Source organism: Euprymna scolopes, chromosome 38, assembly GCF_053919585.1.
Source record: "Euprymna scolopes isolate OS-2025 chromosome 38, ASM5391958v1, whole genome shotgun sequence".
NCBI lineage: Eukaryota > Metazoa > Mollusca > Cephalopoda > Sepiida > Sepiolidae > Euprymna > Euprymna scolopes.
The window spans coordinates 21,132,506-21,149,193 of record NC_136519.1 but is presented as its reverse complement, the minus strand read 5'-3'; the positions used below and the strand labels follow the sequence as shown (position 1 = coordinate 21,149,193).

The window sequence follows — 16,688 nt, the reverse complement described above, 5'->3', positions numbered from 1 at the left end:
TGCTTATCAGAGACAATATTACACTAACAGGCACAAGTGCAAGTTCATTGGAGCATCTTTCATTGAAATACTTATAAAGAACAGGGGTGCAAGGTCGCAGTGATAGAACAGGGATTAAAGGTTGGGAGACAGTATGCGACTTTGGTTTCAGTCCCTGTTCGAAATTGAGGGTATTAAGTCCTCTCCCACTGCAAGAACTGTGACATTAGGATCAGTAAGTGGGATTGAGAAGTCAGCATTCTTAAGGAAGAAGCACTGAACTGTTAAAAGTGCCTGAGCAACTCCATTCGCATTCCCTGGTAACGGCAACTTAGGCGATTAGCAATAAACTAACCCCTTAAAGAAAGAAGGCAAAGACTGAGAGGGTGAACCTCAACCAAGAGACTAGTGACTGCCGAGTTTTTTTTTTGTTTTTTTTTTGTTTTTTACATGGTAGTCGCCACTTATCAAGGCCCGGAAGCCACTCAGGGATAAGGGTTAATAATAGGATACCATTTTTCCAGCGACCTTGGCAACTGACTTTATGTACGGGTTCCATTTCTGGTCAGGAGTAAAGGTCAAACCCAGAAGCTTATCAAAACATGGAGCCTCCTCTAGACGAGAGCCATCCATTTCAATTGATGCCAGATGGGGGTCAGAGCGTTGATGTAAAGATAGAAGTTTGGTTTTAGATGCATTAAAAGTAACCAGCCACCTCTTCCCCCACTGTACTGTGTGCTCAAGATCAGAGAGCACTCATTTATTCAGAGTATCGCTCACACTGAAGATTAAACATTCAATCTCCAGAAGGGTGACTATTATAATTAAATTTTACCAAATACTTTATCCGTTATGCTAAAGGTCCTTGCAGACAAAATTCAAAGACATGATACATTTGGTTTTAAATTTATTTGAATTTTCTCCAAAGTGAAAGAATTTTAGGTTTCATACAGGTAATGTGTTGTCCATTTCAAGAGTTTCCTTGCATGAAAAAAATTGGAAACTAAATTATGAGCATTTTCTTCAGATTTTGGCTTAATAAAGATATTTTTTTTCTATTTTGAATCATAATTTAGTAAAGGGTATATCCTTGGGACAAAGTCACTAAATCACAACGCGTGTTTATTGCAACAAAAATACTTCATAAGAATTTTAAAAAATTTTTGTTAAATGAGGGATCTTTTCCAGTTAAAATCTATTGAGACATACACATTTTGTATTGAGAAATACGCTTTAAATATGTAAACATTAGGCAAACTTATCCAATATAGCTCAAATGTGTAACAGAGCACAAGTGAAAATAGTAGCATCCGAAGGATAGATGGCGAAAATATTAGCAACAGCAGTTAAAGCATGTATACAAATTAGCAAGTATTCACGAGCTTGTGTCACGTGGTCGGCAGAGAAGCAAAGTGCACGCCAGGGGGAGATGGACGTGTAATTTGAAAAAATAACTGGTTATTGTCAACAAGGTCAGAGGAGAGACTTTTTTTTAAAGCATGTATGTGCAAAGAGCCTTGGAGAAAAAAATGAAATGTGTTTTGGAAGAACTATATGCACTTTTAAAAAACTGCAGAGTCGAATTTATTTTTGTTTATTCCTGTGACAGTACCCATGTTGTAAATGGATGCCATTGTTATTCTTTTCCTAATGTTTACATATTTAAATGTATTTCTCAATAGATTTTAACTAGAAATGATTTTTCATAAAAAAAAAAAAAAAAAAAAAAAAAAAACTTGAAAGCAGAATTTTTTTTCTTCTCACAATAAACTTGCCATGATTTAGTGACTCGTCCGTGGTTGATTTTAAGACAAATCAAAAATATTCGTCCTCACCGTTTCGTTGTAATTTTTTGCTCAATGTGAGGCCTTTTTCAGTTTCGGTCAAATTTGTGTCTATATGCAGTTACTTGAATGATTTTTTTGAAGACCATAGATAAATCTTTTTTTCATCTGCCATACTGCTTACCTACCTCTGAATCCAAAATTGGAACATAAGGGGGGAGGGGATAAACCCATTTACCTTGCAATAATGGGATTACAAGGAAGGTCTACTCATATAGAATGAGTCCTTGAACACCAGCGTTCAGTTATTTCTGTTTATAACAAATCAGTTATGTACATTTCTTTTAATTTGATCAATAGCCTCACACCCCCACCACCACAAATTTGGAAGGTTTTATTGGTGTTAATAGAGAAAGGGGGGGTAATTTTAGGTTTGGTGTAGGCTAAATCTAATAGGGCTTTGCGTGACTAGCTAATTGGTTGGATTGGCATTTCTGAATTTTAGATGAGGATTGAGTTAGATTCTTTGAACTACTGTTCTCAACGTTTCAGTGGATGGAACCTCCGCCCTTCTTCAGGTGTATTTTGTCGGACTCTGGAATTTTCTTGTTGAACTTGGGAATCTGCACAGAATTTTGAACGGAACTCTTTATTCTATCTATGAGAGGATGGAGGGAGGGAGGGAGAGCATTCTTTTTGCAAGGACCTGTAGCACAGTAGAATACTTGGTAAAATTAAGTTATACCTCTTCTGGAGTTGAAGATTCAGTGCAGGCAACATTCAAAAATACAATTGACGAATTACGTAGGACTTCTACCTAGTCATGGTAGACAATATGCTACCCTCTGTGGTAGCCATTCAAAATTCTGTGCAGATTTCTAATTTTGACAAGATAAGCCTAAAGAAGGCCAGGGATTCCAAAATGAAAAGTAAAAATAACACCCAATATGAGAACAGTAGTTAGAATTCAATTAATATGGTTGGATTGGGCTTTTCTAATTGACCATTTAGTTAGAGTAAAAGCCAAAATGAGGTGCTGCAAGTAATAACTTTGGTCCTTACAATCATAGTTGCTTACACTGCATGAGCTCTACTCGACCCCTTTATCCAGTAACAATGAAATAACAATGTCCCTAATCCACTTTGAGGAATGTAACTATTTAGCAGATATAACCTCTACAAACTAACCCAATAACATTAACTAACCACGCGGGGTCGCAGAAATACCTGGATTAGAACCCAGGCGCGGAGAAAACCCTCTCAGTGGTGACGGACCCAGTAGATCTTTCCAGATCATCCGTCTAGGAGAAGGAAAACTCTGAAACTAAACCAAAGAGGAGGGAGGCCTCTTCAGTCTTGGATGACAACCTTCCTAGAGCTAGTGACTCAAACAAATTACCGGTTTGCAATACCTAAATTGCTTAAGGAGTAGATAGGTCCTGCCTATCGCCCGGCTTCCATACTCCTTCTTTGCCTATTAGTCAGGCGCAGAGATACTATCACAGTGATTTGACAGAAACACCCATTGGTAGATCTTGTTTGTTGTCTAGGGCAATGACCGCCGTTTCCCCACTCCCGACACACCCCACCCCTAAAGCTGGGCACTTGAGAATGCTTGAGTACCACATATGCCTGAGCAATTAGATTGGGTTGACCTTCCTCTGATGAGGGTACCGGATTGACAGTTACTGGCTGCTGTTTCCGACTGGTAGTACAGGGACTAACTCTTTGGTAGCGCTTAGAGCGGCTGCTCCATCAACAGTTGAATAATATCGGGATGTTTGCAGTGCCATGGCGCGCATGGAAAGGGACCCTGCACTCATCCCCGGTGAGCTTTCCTGAGGCCACAGTCCTAGTTGATGGAGGGTCAGCTGATGGTCTACTTGTGATGCATGTGTGATATTCTGCATAACCTCCTATTCGGCTTCCCCTAACCCAACTGAAACTCGTTAAAAAACATGACAGTACAATCTAAAAATAAGCTTAAACCAGGCTTAGGGTCAAACAAATCCAACTTGCCTCCTCCCTTGAGGCTTGCATTCACAAATATCCGTGGGATTAGAACTAATTTAGCTGATGTTGAAGCATTTCTCCTAACAAATACCCCGGATATCTTAGCACTAAGTGAGACTAACCTACACTCCTCCATCCCCTCTAACTACTTTAACATGCCTGGATATCTCCCACTCTGCCGTAAGGACTCTGACAGACATATGCACGGACTTGGAGTTTACATTCGTAATACCCTTCCCTTGACTAGAGAAACAAACCTAGAAACGGATGATCAAGCCTTTATGTGCTTTAGACTAATCATACAACACAACATTAGCTACTTTTACTTTCTCTACCGCTCTCCCTCGACCCAAGACTGCACCATAATAAACAAAGTATCTGACAGCATAGACACAGCACTCTCCTTCGACACTAGCACCCAAGTACATGTATTTGGCGACTTTAATGTCCATCACAAAAACTGGCTTGGATTCTCTACTTACACAGATGCAGCAGGCAGTGCAACTCATAGCTTCTCTGTATCTCACTCCCTATCGCAAATTGTTACTTTTCAAACCCGCTTCCCTGATCAGGAAGAACAAAACGCATCACTATTACATCTGTTTTTAACCACAGTTCCAGATGATTGTGTAACAAAAGCCGACAGCCCACTTGGGAACGCTGATCATGCGGTGATAATGGTTGAAATCGCCCTAAACTCTAGACCCAAAACTGAAGAGCCAGTGCTCAAAACAACGAGATATTATAAAAAGGCTGACTGGGAAGCTATCAGATCTTATCAGAGACGCCCCATGGGGAAATATTTTTTTCTCTTCCTGCTGAACAGTGTGCAACCAAGACCAGTGAATGGTTCAAAACTGCAATCGAAGCGCATGTTCCCATGCGGAAATTCTATAGCAAGCCCCACTCTCCCCAATGGTTTACTTCGACTTGCGCAACTGCCATTGCTCAAAGGCAGCATGCATTCCGCAGGTTTAACCGACATAAGTCCAGTTCAAACAGATAAAAGTACATAGAAGCTAGAAGTAACGTTAAGAAAGAAATAGCGACAACTAAGAGGAAATTTACGGAAACCACTAAAAAACGCATCGAAGCACAAAAACTAGGAACTCGTGACTTCTGGAAAATCTACAACAGTGTAGTAAATAATGGGCGATCAACAATTTCCCCACTAACCAACAATCACAAGGTTCTTTGCTCAGCAACCGAGAAGGCTAACATGCTTGCCAGTCGGTTTGCCTCAAACTCCACACTGGACCCTCTAAATCACCCCCTACCTCAATTTCCTATTCGGACAGACGCCACGCTAGACGATCTGGAAATCACCCCTGCTCAGGTGCATGCTATCATAAAAACCTTGACACTTCCAAAGCATGTGGACCTGACCTCATCCCAGCTGTGCTATTAAAAAAGTGCTCAGCCGAAGTAGCTCCAGTTCTCTCCAAACTCTACAACAAATGCCTTAATGAATCTTGCTTTCCGAGCTGTTGGAAAACTGCTTCTGTGGTACCAGTATTCAAGAATTCTGGCGAAAGAACTGACCCATTAAATTATCGCCCTATTAGCCTCCTCCCACTTTTTGCCAAAATATTTGAGACCTTAATTAACCATGCTCTAGTCCAGCACCTTACAGATGCTAAACTTCTGACCGACCATCAATATGGATTTAGATAAGCCCGTTCCACGGCAGACATCCTCACTGTAATCTCTGAACGCATATACCATTCACTGGACAAAGCGGGAGAGGGCAGAGCGGTAGCTCTAGATATATCTAAGGCTTTTGACAGGGTATGGCATGAGGGTCTCCTCAGGAAGATTAGATCTTACGGTATCACTGGTAGAATACTTAACATAATTAAATCCTTCTTAGATAAGAGAAAAATCCAGGTTGTCCTCGACAGTCGTACATCTAAACAATATGATATAAATGCGGGAGTTTTTTTTTTTTTTTTTTTTTTTTATTACATTTTCACCCCAAACAAGGCACATTGCCACTTTAATGTAGGGGGCTACTATCAGGGGAAACATCTACTGGGGTACTATGTAGGGATTAGGGCAGCGAGATGTTGGTTCACGTTGCACTTGAACTTATGCATGTCAGTACAGTTGGGGAAGCAGTGACCTGGAATGGAATTCCAAAGTCTAGCAGTTCTGGGGAAGAAACTACTGGAGTAGAAAGATCTTTTACATCTAGGGATCTCTACAGTGCCCCAGGGATCTATCCTTGGTCCTCTGCTGTTCCTGATATTCATAAATGACCTCCCCGACAAAATTGCCTCTTAGATGGGTATATATGCTGATGACACCACACCCTATAGCAGGCACGACAGGAAAACAAATGAACATATATCTAAAGTAATGGCAGAAACACTAGAGGATGACCTCCAATCAGTAGTGGAATGGGGACAAAAATGGATGGTAACGTTCAATGCCACCAAGACAAAACTGGTTTCATTCAATAATTACAAGAAACCTTATCTACCACCTATAGCAATGGCCAACAACTCTTTATCTGAGAGTACGTCTTTCAAGCTCCTTGGCCTAACGTTCACAGGAAACATGAGTTGGAACAATTACATCGAGGGCATTGCCAGGGCCGCTGCGAGAAAGGTGGGCTCTCTCTACCGTGCTAGAAAACTTCTAACACCCGAAAGTATCCTGTACCTCTATAAGGCCACTATTCGCCCATGTATGGAGTATTGCTGTCATATTTGGGCTGGTGCATCGGCTACTAGTCTCTCGCTCCTTGACAGGGTTCAAAAGAGAGTCGCAAATCTGATGGGCCCTAAACTGGCATCTAAACTTCAGCCTCTGTCCCATCGTCGAAACGTTGCATCCCTCTGCCTGTTCTACAAGTATTATAATGGTGAATGCTCTGAAGAACTGCAAGCACTTGTGCCCCCACGACGTGAACACCCTCGACAGACCCGTCAAGCTGCAAAATCCCACCCCCACACTGTAGAGATCCCTAGATGTAAAAGATCTTTCTACTCCAGTAGTTTCTTCCCCAGAACTGCTAGACTTTGGAATTCCATTCCAGGTCACTGCTTCCCCAACTGTACTGACATGCATAAGTTCAAGTGCAACGTGAACCAACATCTCGCTGCCCTAATCCCTACATAGTACCCCAGTAGATGTTTCCCCTGATAGTAGCCCCCTACATTAAAGTGGCAATGTGCCTTGTTTGGGGTGAAAATGTAATAAAAAAAAAATAAATAAATCACCAGGAACCAAGGTCTTACCCTTCTGCAGAGATGCAGTCTGCAAGATCTACAGCCCCACCTCAAGAAAGAAAGAAAAAAAAAAAAAAAAAAAAAATTACCTGTAGTCATTTTACCACTGATATATTCTGGATTTTTTTTCACGTCCGCAATTGCAGCAATTGGAAGTCCCCAATTAGCGACTAAATTTTTATTTTAAAAAGAGAAAAATAAAATAATTTGGTTAGTTTGTTTTCAAATGGATTTAGGAGCAAAAAAAATCAGGCAACACGATAAAATTTATCTATAAAACCTACCGACCATAAAAATGCTACAATAAAAATTTAAGAGTTCTAAAATAGTTGTATGATAAAAAACTGAAACACCAAGTCCTGAAAATACCATTTTGTTCAGAAATGAATATCCTTTTACATGCTTTAATAAATAAGCATCTACTTGATATATGCAAAGAGTTTTTACGAAAGTAATGATAAAAATGTTAACACTATGAAGCAGCTATTTTGCATCATTTTTGTTTTTCATTGTCCTATGAAGAATTTCATCAGGAAATTTGGATGACACTCAATTTCAGGCTCGACAGTAGATGTAGACTTCAGCATTTACAGGGTCAGGGTGTCACATGTACCCAGAGTCAAACGAATATGTACAAAAAACATTGGGGTGTTTTTTCTTTGGAATTGCATTTTATTTTTATACTTGTGTACCCGTGTGCAATTCGCCGACGACCACCAATGTGTAAAAGACAACACTGCTAGAACGAGAAAAGATGAAAGCAAAAATCAAACACTGTTGGTGAGTTGCCACATGGTGACGTCACCTGAAAATTTTTCTATGAAAGATAAACTAATGTGTCAAAAAGAAAAAATTGAAGTATTGCTATATCACTAATGTTTGCCTTTATGAATGAAAAAAAAAAAAAAAAAAAAAAAAAAAAAAAAAAAAAAAATCAAAATTGAAGAAAAAAAAAAATCAAAATAAATTGAAGAAAAAAAAAAAAATCAAAATAAATTGAAAAAAAAAAAAATCAAAATAAATTGAAGAAAAAAAAAAAAATCAAAATAAATTGAAGAAAAAAAAAAAAATCAAAATAAATTGAAGAAAAAAAAAAAAATCAAAATAAATTGAAGAAAAAAAAAAAAAATCAAAATAAATTGAAGAAAAAAAAAAATCAAAATAAATTGAAGAAAAAAAAAAATCAAAATAAATTGAAGAAAAAAAAAAAAATCAAAATAAATTGAAGAAAAAAAAAAAATCAAAATAAATTGAAGAAAAAAAAAAAATCAAAATAAATTGAAAAAAAAAAATCAAAATAAATTGAAAAAAAAAAATCAAAATAAATTGAAGAAAAAAAAAAATCAAAATAAATTGAAGAAAAAAAAAATCAAAATAAATTGAAGAAAAAAAAAATCAAAATAAATTGAAGAAAAAAAAAATCAAAATAAATTGAAGAAAAAAAAAATCAAAATAAATTGAAGAAAAAAAAAAATCAAAATAAATTGAAGAAAAAAAAAATCAAAATAAATTGAAGAAAAAAAAAATCAAAATAAATTGAAGAAAAAAAAAATCAAAATAAATTGAAGAAAAAAAAAAATCAAAATAGATTGAAGAAAAAAAAAATCAAAATAAATTGAAGAAAAAAAAAATCAAAATAAATTGAAGAAAAAAAAAATCAAAATAAATTGAAGAAAAAAAAAATCAAAATAAATTGAAGAAAAAAAAAATCAAAATAAATTGAAAAAAAAAAAATCAAAATAAATTGAAAAAAAAAAAAATCAAAATAAATTGAAGAAAAAAAAAATCAAAATTGAAGAAAAAAAAAAATCAAAATAAATTGAAAAAAAAAAAAATCAAAATAAATTGAAGAAAAAAAAAAAAATCAAAATAAATTGAAGAAAAAAAAAAAAATCAAAATAAATTGAAGAAAAAAAAAAATCAAAATAAATTGAAGAAAAAAAAAATCAAAATAAATTGAAGAAAAAAAAAATCAAAATAAATTGAAGAAAAAAAAAATCAAAATAAATTGAAGAAAAAAAAAATCAAAATAAATTGAAGAAAAAAAAAAATCAAAATAAATTGAAGAAAAAAAAATCAAAATAAATTGAAAAAAATCAAAATAAATTGAAAAAAAAAATCAAAATTGAAGAAAAAAAAAAAATCAAAATAAATTGAAGAAAAAAAAAAAAATCAAAATAAATTGAAAAAAAAAAAAAAATCAAAATAAATTGAAAAAAAAAATCAAAATAAATTGAAAAAAAAAAATCAAAATAAATTGAAGAAAAAAAAATCAAAATAAATTGAAGAAAAAAAAATCAAAATAAATTGAAGAAAAAAAAAATCAAAATAAATTGAAGAAAAAAAAAATCAAAATAAATTGAAGAAAAAAAAAATCAAAATAAATTGAAGAAAAAAAAAATCAAAATAAATTGAAGAAAAAAAAAATCAAAATAAATTGAAGAAAAAAAAAATCAAAATAAATTGAAGAAAAAAAAAAAAGCAAAATAAATTGAAGAAAAATCAAAAATAATAAATTGGATGAAAAATAAAAAAAATAAAAAATAAAAAAAAAAGATTCATTTAATATTTTTCAGAATTTGTTAATTTTATATTCAAATTATAAATCTGACAAATGCATTAGCTTAAATCAAAAAGTGAATATAGATTCATGTTAAATTGTAAAGAAAACAAAGATTGCTTTTTTAATTTGTACATTCGATTACAAAACAATAAAAATAAAGTACGTCATTCAGAAATCCCAAAGTTTGTATAGAGGGCGGCAGTACTAGGGGTCTACAAAAACCATTTGCACCTAGCTTAATCTCTTCATTAGGATGATAATAGATAGAGAAAAAAAGAATTTTTGAAAAAAAGAATTTTTGAAAAAAAGTCATTTTTGGCATGTGGGGGGCTTTTTTTTACGATATTGCCCCCTTCCCCCGGGGGCCCAAAATCACCATTTGCAGCAAAAAATTTACATTATGCAAAATTGCATGCACCTAAACGTCCTAAATGGATACAAATTGGTATAGATAGTTGAGACTGATTATTTCTAGCCATTTTTGAAGCATTTTTGGGTTTATAGGATGAAAAGAAGGGCCAAAATGAGCCGAAATTTGCTCAAAATTACCTGAAATCTTAAAAAATCAGCTATTTGGCTACTATGTTACTCCTAAAACGTCCGAAATGACTATGAATGGACTTAGTTGGCTAAAACTTACATTACCCCATAATGTCTAGCCATTTTTGAGGCATTTTTGGGTTCCTAGGATAAAAAGAAGGGCCAAAATGAGCCAATATTTACCCAAAATTACCCGAAACTTAAAAAAACGGCTATTTTGCTACTATGTTACTCCTAAAACATTCCATCGTAAAAAAAGCCCCCCCACATGCCAAAAATGACTTTTTTTCAAAAATTCTTTTTTTCTCTATCTATTTTCATCCTAATGAAGAGATTAAGCTAGGTGCAAATGGTTTTTGAAGATAGAACCCTAGTACTGCCGCCCTCTAGTTTGTAGTAGACTTTAGTAGCAATATTAGATTTGGTGTATAATGTACTGTTAAAACAGTATTTTTTTTTTTTTTAAATCCTGGACAAGGCATATTGCTATTTGGGCGTAATGGGCTAATATTTGTCACCATGTCTGCAGGGATACTATATAGGGTGTTGCGCAGCAAGGTTTTTGTTCACATTACATTTAATTTTTTGCATATTAATACAGTCAATGAAGCAGGAGATTGGGAAGAAATTCCAACTTTCCAGCATTTAGGGACTTCTACTGTAAAGGGGTATGATTTTGCTGCTCGTCAGGTTAGTTCAGAATATTCTTTATTAAGTTTGAGAGGACACAAGTGCAACAAGCACAGGGAAGCAACATGGCATCAATGGGATGGGGTGGGACTTTGCTGATAGGGTCCGAAAAAGAGTCTCCACACTATCTAAGAGGGAGAAACTAGTGGTTGGAGCACCAACCCAGATGTGGCAACAATACTCCAGGCATGGACAAATAGCTTTGTAGATATATGGGATAAGAGATAAAATTAATAACAATGGAAAATTCCATTAAATGTTAACTGAAGGTAAAAGTTTATGCGTCAGGATATGACATCAAGAAGAAGTTCTAAGCAAGAAACAAAGTATACATAAGTCGGGGGGGGGGGGGGGCAGTAATCTGACAGTTCAGTCAGACACCATTTTTAAAAGCATTCTTCATTTCAGGTAATGAAAAGAATGTTTAAAAGAATAAAGAGTCCGATACCATTTACTAAAGATGGTTGGCATTGTTTTTTTTATGACAACAAAAAAAAAAAAAAAAAAAAAAAAAAAAAACTTTGGCTGCCACATCACCACTACAACCACCTTTACAACTAGATACCATTATCCATCTAGTAATTTATTTGCCATCTGGTGAGAATCGAAGACCCCCCCCCCCACAAACGAATATCCAATGATAGAAAAACGGCAGTTGATAAGAAAAATTCTTGAAAATGCTACTCACCTGGTCCCCAGAAATGCTATGAGAAAAAGAAAAAGTGCATTAGATTAAAATATAGATCAAGTCAAATGGTCCATTTTAATTTTTATTTATTCGTTGGGGAGGGGGGGTACGGCATATCAACCCTTCTTGGTTTATTTAATGGCAAATACAATAATTTTAGGTTTTATGCATGAATTTTTTTTTTTTTTTAGTGCTTCAAATATTTATTCATGGTGTTTGGTATGTAGAGGAAAATTGTAATTTTTGGTTTGACTTTACAGAACATGATTGAGTTTTGCCAAGGGAAGGAAAAAATAATCCAAGAATTTTTATATCCAACACATCTTATGAATCAAACGTTAAATTATCTAAATTTTCATATATTTTTGTATGTGATACAGCCTATTTATTATCACCATATTGGAAGGTGACAGTGTTCAAGCAGTAAATAATATGGTCTGACGACCTGGGTATTCGAAATTCAAATCCAGTTCGTTCACTTAGGACGTTGTGACCTTCACATGGTCCCTCCCGTCAGCACACAATGACTTTCTAAAATTCTGATTAGAAAAATATCTGGGGAAACCAATGCCAACAATCAAGTCTTTGGATTCATACGATATGGTAATCAGCAAATTCAGTTTAACATGTTTTAAATGTTGACAGCTTTTAGAAATTTACAGACTAATTTATCTCTAGCCAGATCTGTATTCTCCCCTCCTTTCAAATCCACCCATATCACTTCCATGTTTTCCTTGGTCTTTCCTCTGATAACTGACCATGATACCTCACTGTACTACATTTACTAATAGAAAAAAAAAAAAAAAAAAAAAAAAATCCAAACGTAATAATACTATTGAGGCCTCTTGTTCTGCACACATCTTATATTGGTCAGATTTTATCCTCTGAGATTAGATCTAAGTCTTTAAGACTCCCATTACACATCCATCATATCATTCTGTTTCTCTCCATGCAATACATACCCTCAACCTCCACACATCACACTGCACACAGATGCCTGATGGACTCTTGCCCTTGGTTGATAATGGCAACACTGCTAATTACTGATGGTAGAAGTTCTTTTACTCCAACTCCATTAAGTTAACAGATTGTTGGATTCAATGCTATCAACAAATAAAACTACTGAACAAACTCGACAGCACTGAATTTTTGAGATGAGGATTGAATAATCCAAATATGAATAATCAGACTTGTTCTCATCTAAAAGAACGTTTCGGCCAATGTAACTTCCCATCTTCAGGTGCATCTTGTTGAACTACTGAACCTTTCTGTCAAACATGGGAATCTGCATGGAATTCTGAGCGTCAACCACAGCAGAATTTCAAAGTAATTTGCAATCAACCGTACAGAAGATTGAACTTTACAACTGAATTGCTCTATTACACCACGGGTCTTTGCGGGTGACACTCACAACAATTGCAAATTATGACTTTTATCCAGTCACAGACTGAAGAAGAGCATGCTACCACCATGGATTAAAGGGTTCCATTTGAAATTCCATGCAGATTCACGAGTTCAACAAAATACACCTAAAATGTGAAAATAACACTAAAAATGAGAACCGTAATCTAAGTAATACGGATAAACTTTCTTGTTATTCAAATGTAGCTTTTCCACATCCAAGGTCTTATGTCTACATTGTCTTACACTTAATCACAGACACACCGGTTCTCATTAGATCAAAGTTAAGTTACATTGAGCCCGGTTAGTACCAGATGGGTAACCATTTGGGAATACCAGGTACTGCATGTAGGAAAACATTGATACCTCCCTGCAAGAACTGCAAAAGCCTAATGTTGCCATCTCCCCTGACCAGAATATACATGCAACTGAAGACCTTGTGAACTTGATATTTCCATGAAACTTCTTCCTTCAGGGGAAGCCAGTTCAACCCACCTAGAGTGAATGCTACCGACTTTCATAGTGGTTATAACCTCAAGTATAATGCAGTTTAAAAAAAAAAATTAAAAAAAAAATAAGATGCAATCAAGTGTCAGCAATTTTGACAGGAGTTTTTATGCTATCCTATTAATTGCAGAGTTCACTAGTGATGGAGGATTCCAATATCCCCCCCCCCTCGATACTGATACAATTACGGATTCTTTAACCCTCTAGGGCCGCCTGTGCCCTATATGGCACAATCCAAATCAGGAAGATTAGAGCCCAAGGGGGCAGATATGGCACATTTCACAACTTTCAAGTTTTTAAATGAATTCACTTTTGTTCAGATTCATGATTCTTGGTCCAATAAAATCTATAATTTCAAATTTAAGAATTTTTATTAATAAGTATTAATATGTTCAGGCCCTAGAGGGTTAAAGATCTAAAATATGTAGAGTTCTTTTTTAATTTTCAGATTACTGCAAAAACTCATGTAATATGTGCATATATTTTCATTAACGTCAAATTACTTGCAAGAGTTGATACATAGATTTTAGTTTTACTATTAGCTGAAAAATCTGCAAATATTTGGTATTTTATCATTAGTAAAACCATAAAAAAAAAAATTAAGTTTTAATCAGAAACTGTTCTTTTAAATCAAAAACTTTCTGATACAATTTCCAATACCCTAAAATGTTCTGATTTTTTTTTTTATTCAGATTCATTGTCCCAATACTAGTATTCACCCAGCATTGGCCGGCATAGATATGTTGCTAATTATAATTTCAATTAATCATGTTTAATGTTTGTCTTAATAGAAACATTATATTAGTAATACGAGATCAAGTAACAACCAGAAAAAAATTTTGGTCTTAGTGTTAATAAAATACACAAAAAAAGAAAAAAAAACTCAACACTGCATTTTTTTTTTTACAGACAGCTGCAAAACAGCAAATGGTGAACAAACAAATTCTTTTCATTTCAAATCTTGAATTACCAATATAATTATTTAAACATATTTTTAATATATTCTTCAGTTATTTGTCAATTATATTTTTGTATTATGAAATGCAGAAAATTTTAAAACAAAGATGAGAACATCAGTCTGAACAATCCAAATACAAAAAATATTAAGCCTCATCTAAAAAAAAAAAAAAAAAAAAAAAAAAAAAAAAAAAACAGATCCATATAAAAATGTTTTATCTATTCAACACCAACGTCTAATGTGGACATGCACTTGAACATGGTCGGAGGTTACATCGGCTGAAACATTGTTGCAAAAAACATTAGTCCAAACAAGCCAAAAACTGAATTTTATTTCTTTACGTTCTAATATATTTCAATTATTTTATGGACTTTGCCGATTATTGCCCTTAGTGACCCTAGATGAATCAAAGAATTCTTCCGTGTTTATAGATTCTGAGAAAAATTTAAATATTGAAACTTATTTGAAGGTTCTGTTAACATTCAGATTTCTATAACACAAACAAACGTTGACTTTCAGATGAATTTCACTGCAGAAGTTCATCTGTGCTTATGAACAGGAATTTGCAGATTTTTTTTAAATCAACTATTTTTGAGGTGGAAAGGTCAGAGACTGCAAGTTTTTCACTTCAAAAATATACCATAATATTTAGTTCATTGAAACTTATAACATTGTCTGCTTCAAAGAATTTTTTTTTTTTTTTTTTTTTTTACTACTTTTGATCCAAATGGTTAATTTTTTATAGATTAACAATGAGGTTAAAAAGGAATAAAGATGAAAATTTCTAGCAATACAGACTGGTACAATGATTTTTAACAAACGGTAATCTATATTATATAGATCCTTGCCTGTCTGTCCATTCCACTTTTTCTCGGAAAATACTGAACTAATCTGGTTGAAGTTTTCTATGGACCTTTGTTATAAGGTGCAGCAGACTAAGTATTATGGCATCTGAGATTAATAAGGATAATACAAGAATGAGCACAAATTTAGCCATATTTAATCAATTTATTTATATTAAGGGCAGTTGCTTGTGCGCGTTTGTATGTCCAGATAAAAATTAAAAACTACAAAATAAAGAACCACAAAATTGACATTATCAGTGTTGCCCTGTATAATATTCAAAATTTAGAAAATATATTTTTTGAGAGTCAACGGGACCAGATATTGCTGGGGAGGGGGGGATCAGTGTTATTCTGTTACAAATGTAGTGCACAGTGTGTTAATTTGCAAAGAAAATGCCAACTTGAATTACTCAAGGTATTATATATAGTGCGTTTAGCTAAAGAGAAATAGGTTGGGTGGTTAAGAGAGAATGAAAGAGGTACAGAGATAGAAGTTTTAATAATCATGAATCCGAAGATTCCATTGTTAGCATTGACACCCCCCACCTGATATTTTTATATCGAGAATTCTTTATAGAAAGACATCAGGTAATTACAGGAGAGATCATGTAAAGGTTGCCAACATCCCAAGTAAAAGTGATTTTTGTACAACGAACTGGATTCGAACTTGGGGCACCCAGGTCGTCAGTCCGTGTCGTTAACCACCGTCACCTCCCACAAGTTTTACTAGAAAAAAAAAAGTTTAAACTTTTGTCCCGGGCAATACTGGATAGCTCTGCTAATTTGGCATAAAGCATTCTAAGTCAACAGGTTAAATCTAGTATAATAAGGGGGGGGGCATCCATTCCATATTCAGACAGAAAAAAAAAAAAAAATTCATTCTGATTATAGGTTCAATATTTTTTGTTCATTATTCATCCAAAACCAGTTTATTTCCAAAGTTTTTTTTTTTTAAATTCCATCGAAATAATTATTCCGAACCTTTTTTATTTATTTTATTTTTTTTATTACCATACAATTGTCTACAAGATTTATTTCCCCACTACGCTTTGCTCCTATGAAGAAAATTGCATTCCAAATGGACTCCTAAATATATTTTTAACTTTTGTCAGCATTGCCCATGAAAATCGTGAAATCCAAAAATTACAAACTCTGAAAATAAATTAAACTCTCCACCAAAAATGCTAAACATTTATTCACAATATTTGTAAAACGTTTTCAGGAGGTGATACTCGGCGAATTGTTTCCTTAGCTATGATGTTTGACAGGACTTAATTTATAATTTAACAAAATAAAATTACTGACTTTTATCTAAATGAACCTAAGTGAGTAATGGTGGAATTTAATTTTGTAATCAAAGTCGATCCAATTTTTTTTTAATTAAAAAGTTTAACGTAATTATAAAGTTCACATTCGCATTCACCTTGTTAGACAAGGTTTTTTGTTAGTTATTGTGTAGTCAAAATTTTAAGTTTATTTTTTTTAGT

At 34.1% G+C, this 16,688-nt stretch overlaps 1 protein-coding gene across 1 annotated transcript in view; it reads right to left on the bottom strand.

The window, feature by feature from the left end:
- LOC145263033 (mitochondrial pyruvate carrier 1-like) overlaps positions 1-16,688 on the bottom strand; it is a 58,415-nt gene that overhangs the window by 15,759 nt on the left and 25,968 nt on the right. Inside the window, exons 2-3 of the mRNA XM_080119865.1 lie at positions 11,491-11,506; positions 7,099-7,179 (exon numbers count right to left, since the gene is read on the bottom strand). Of these exons, the coding sequence (XP_079975991.1) occupies positions 7,099-7,179; positions 11,491-11,506 (97 nt within the window). The remainder of the gene's footprint in view (positions 1-7,098; positions 7,180-11,490; positions 11,507-16,688) is intronic.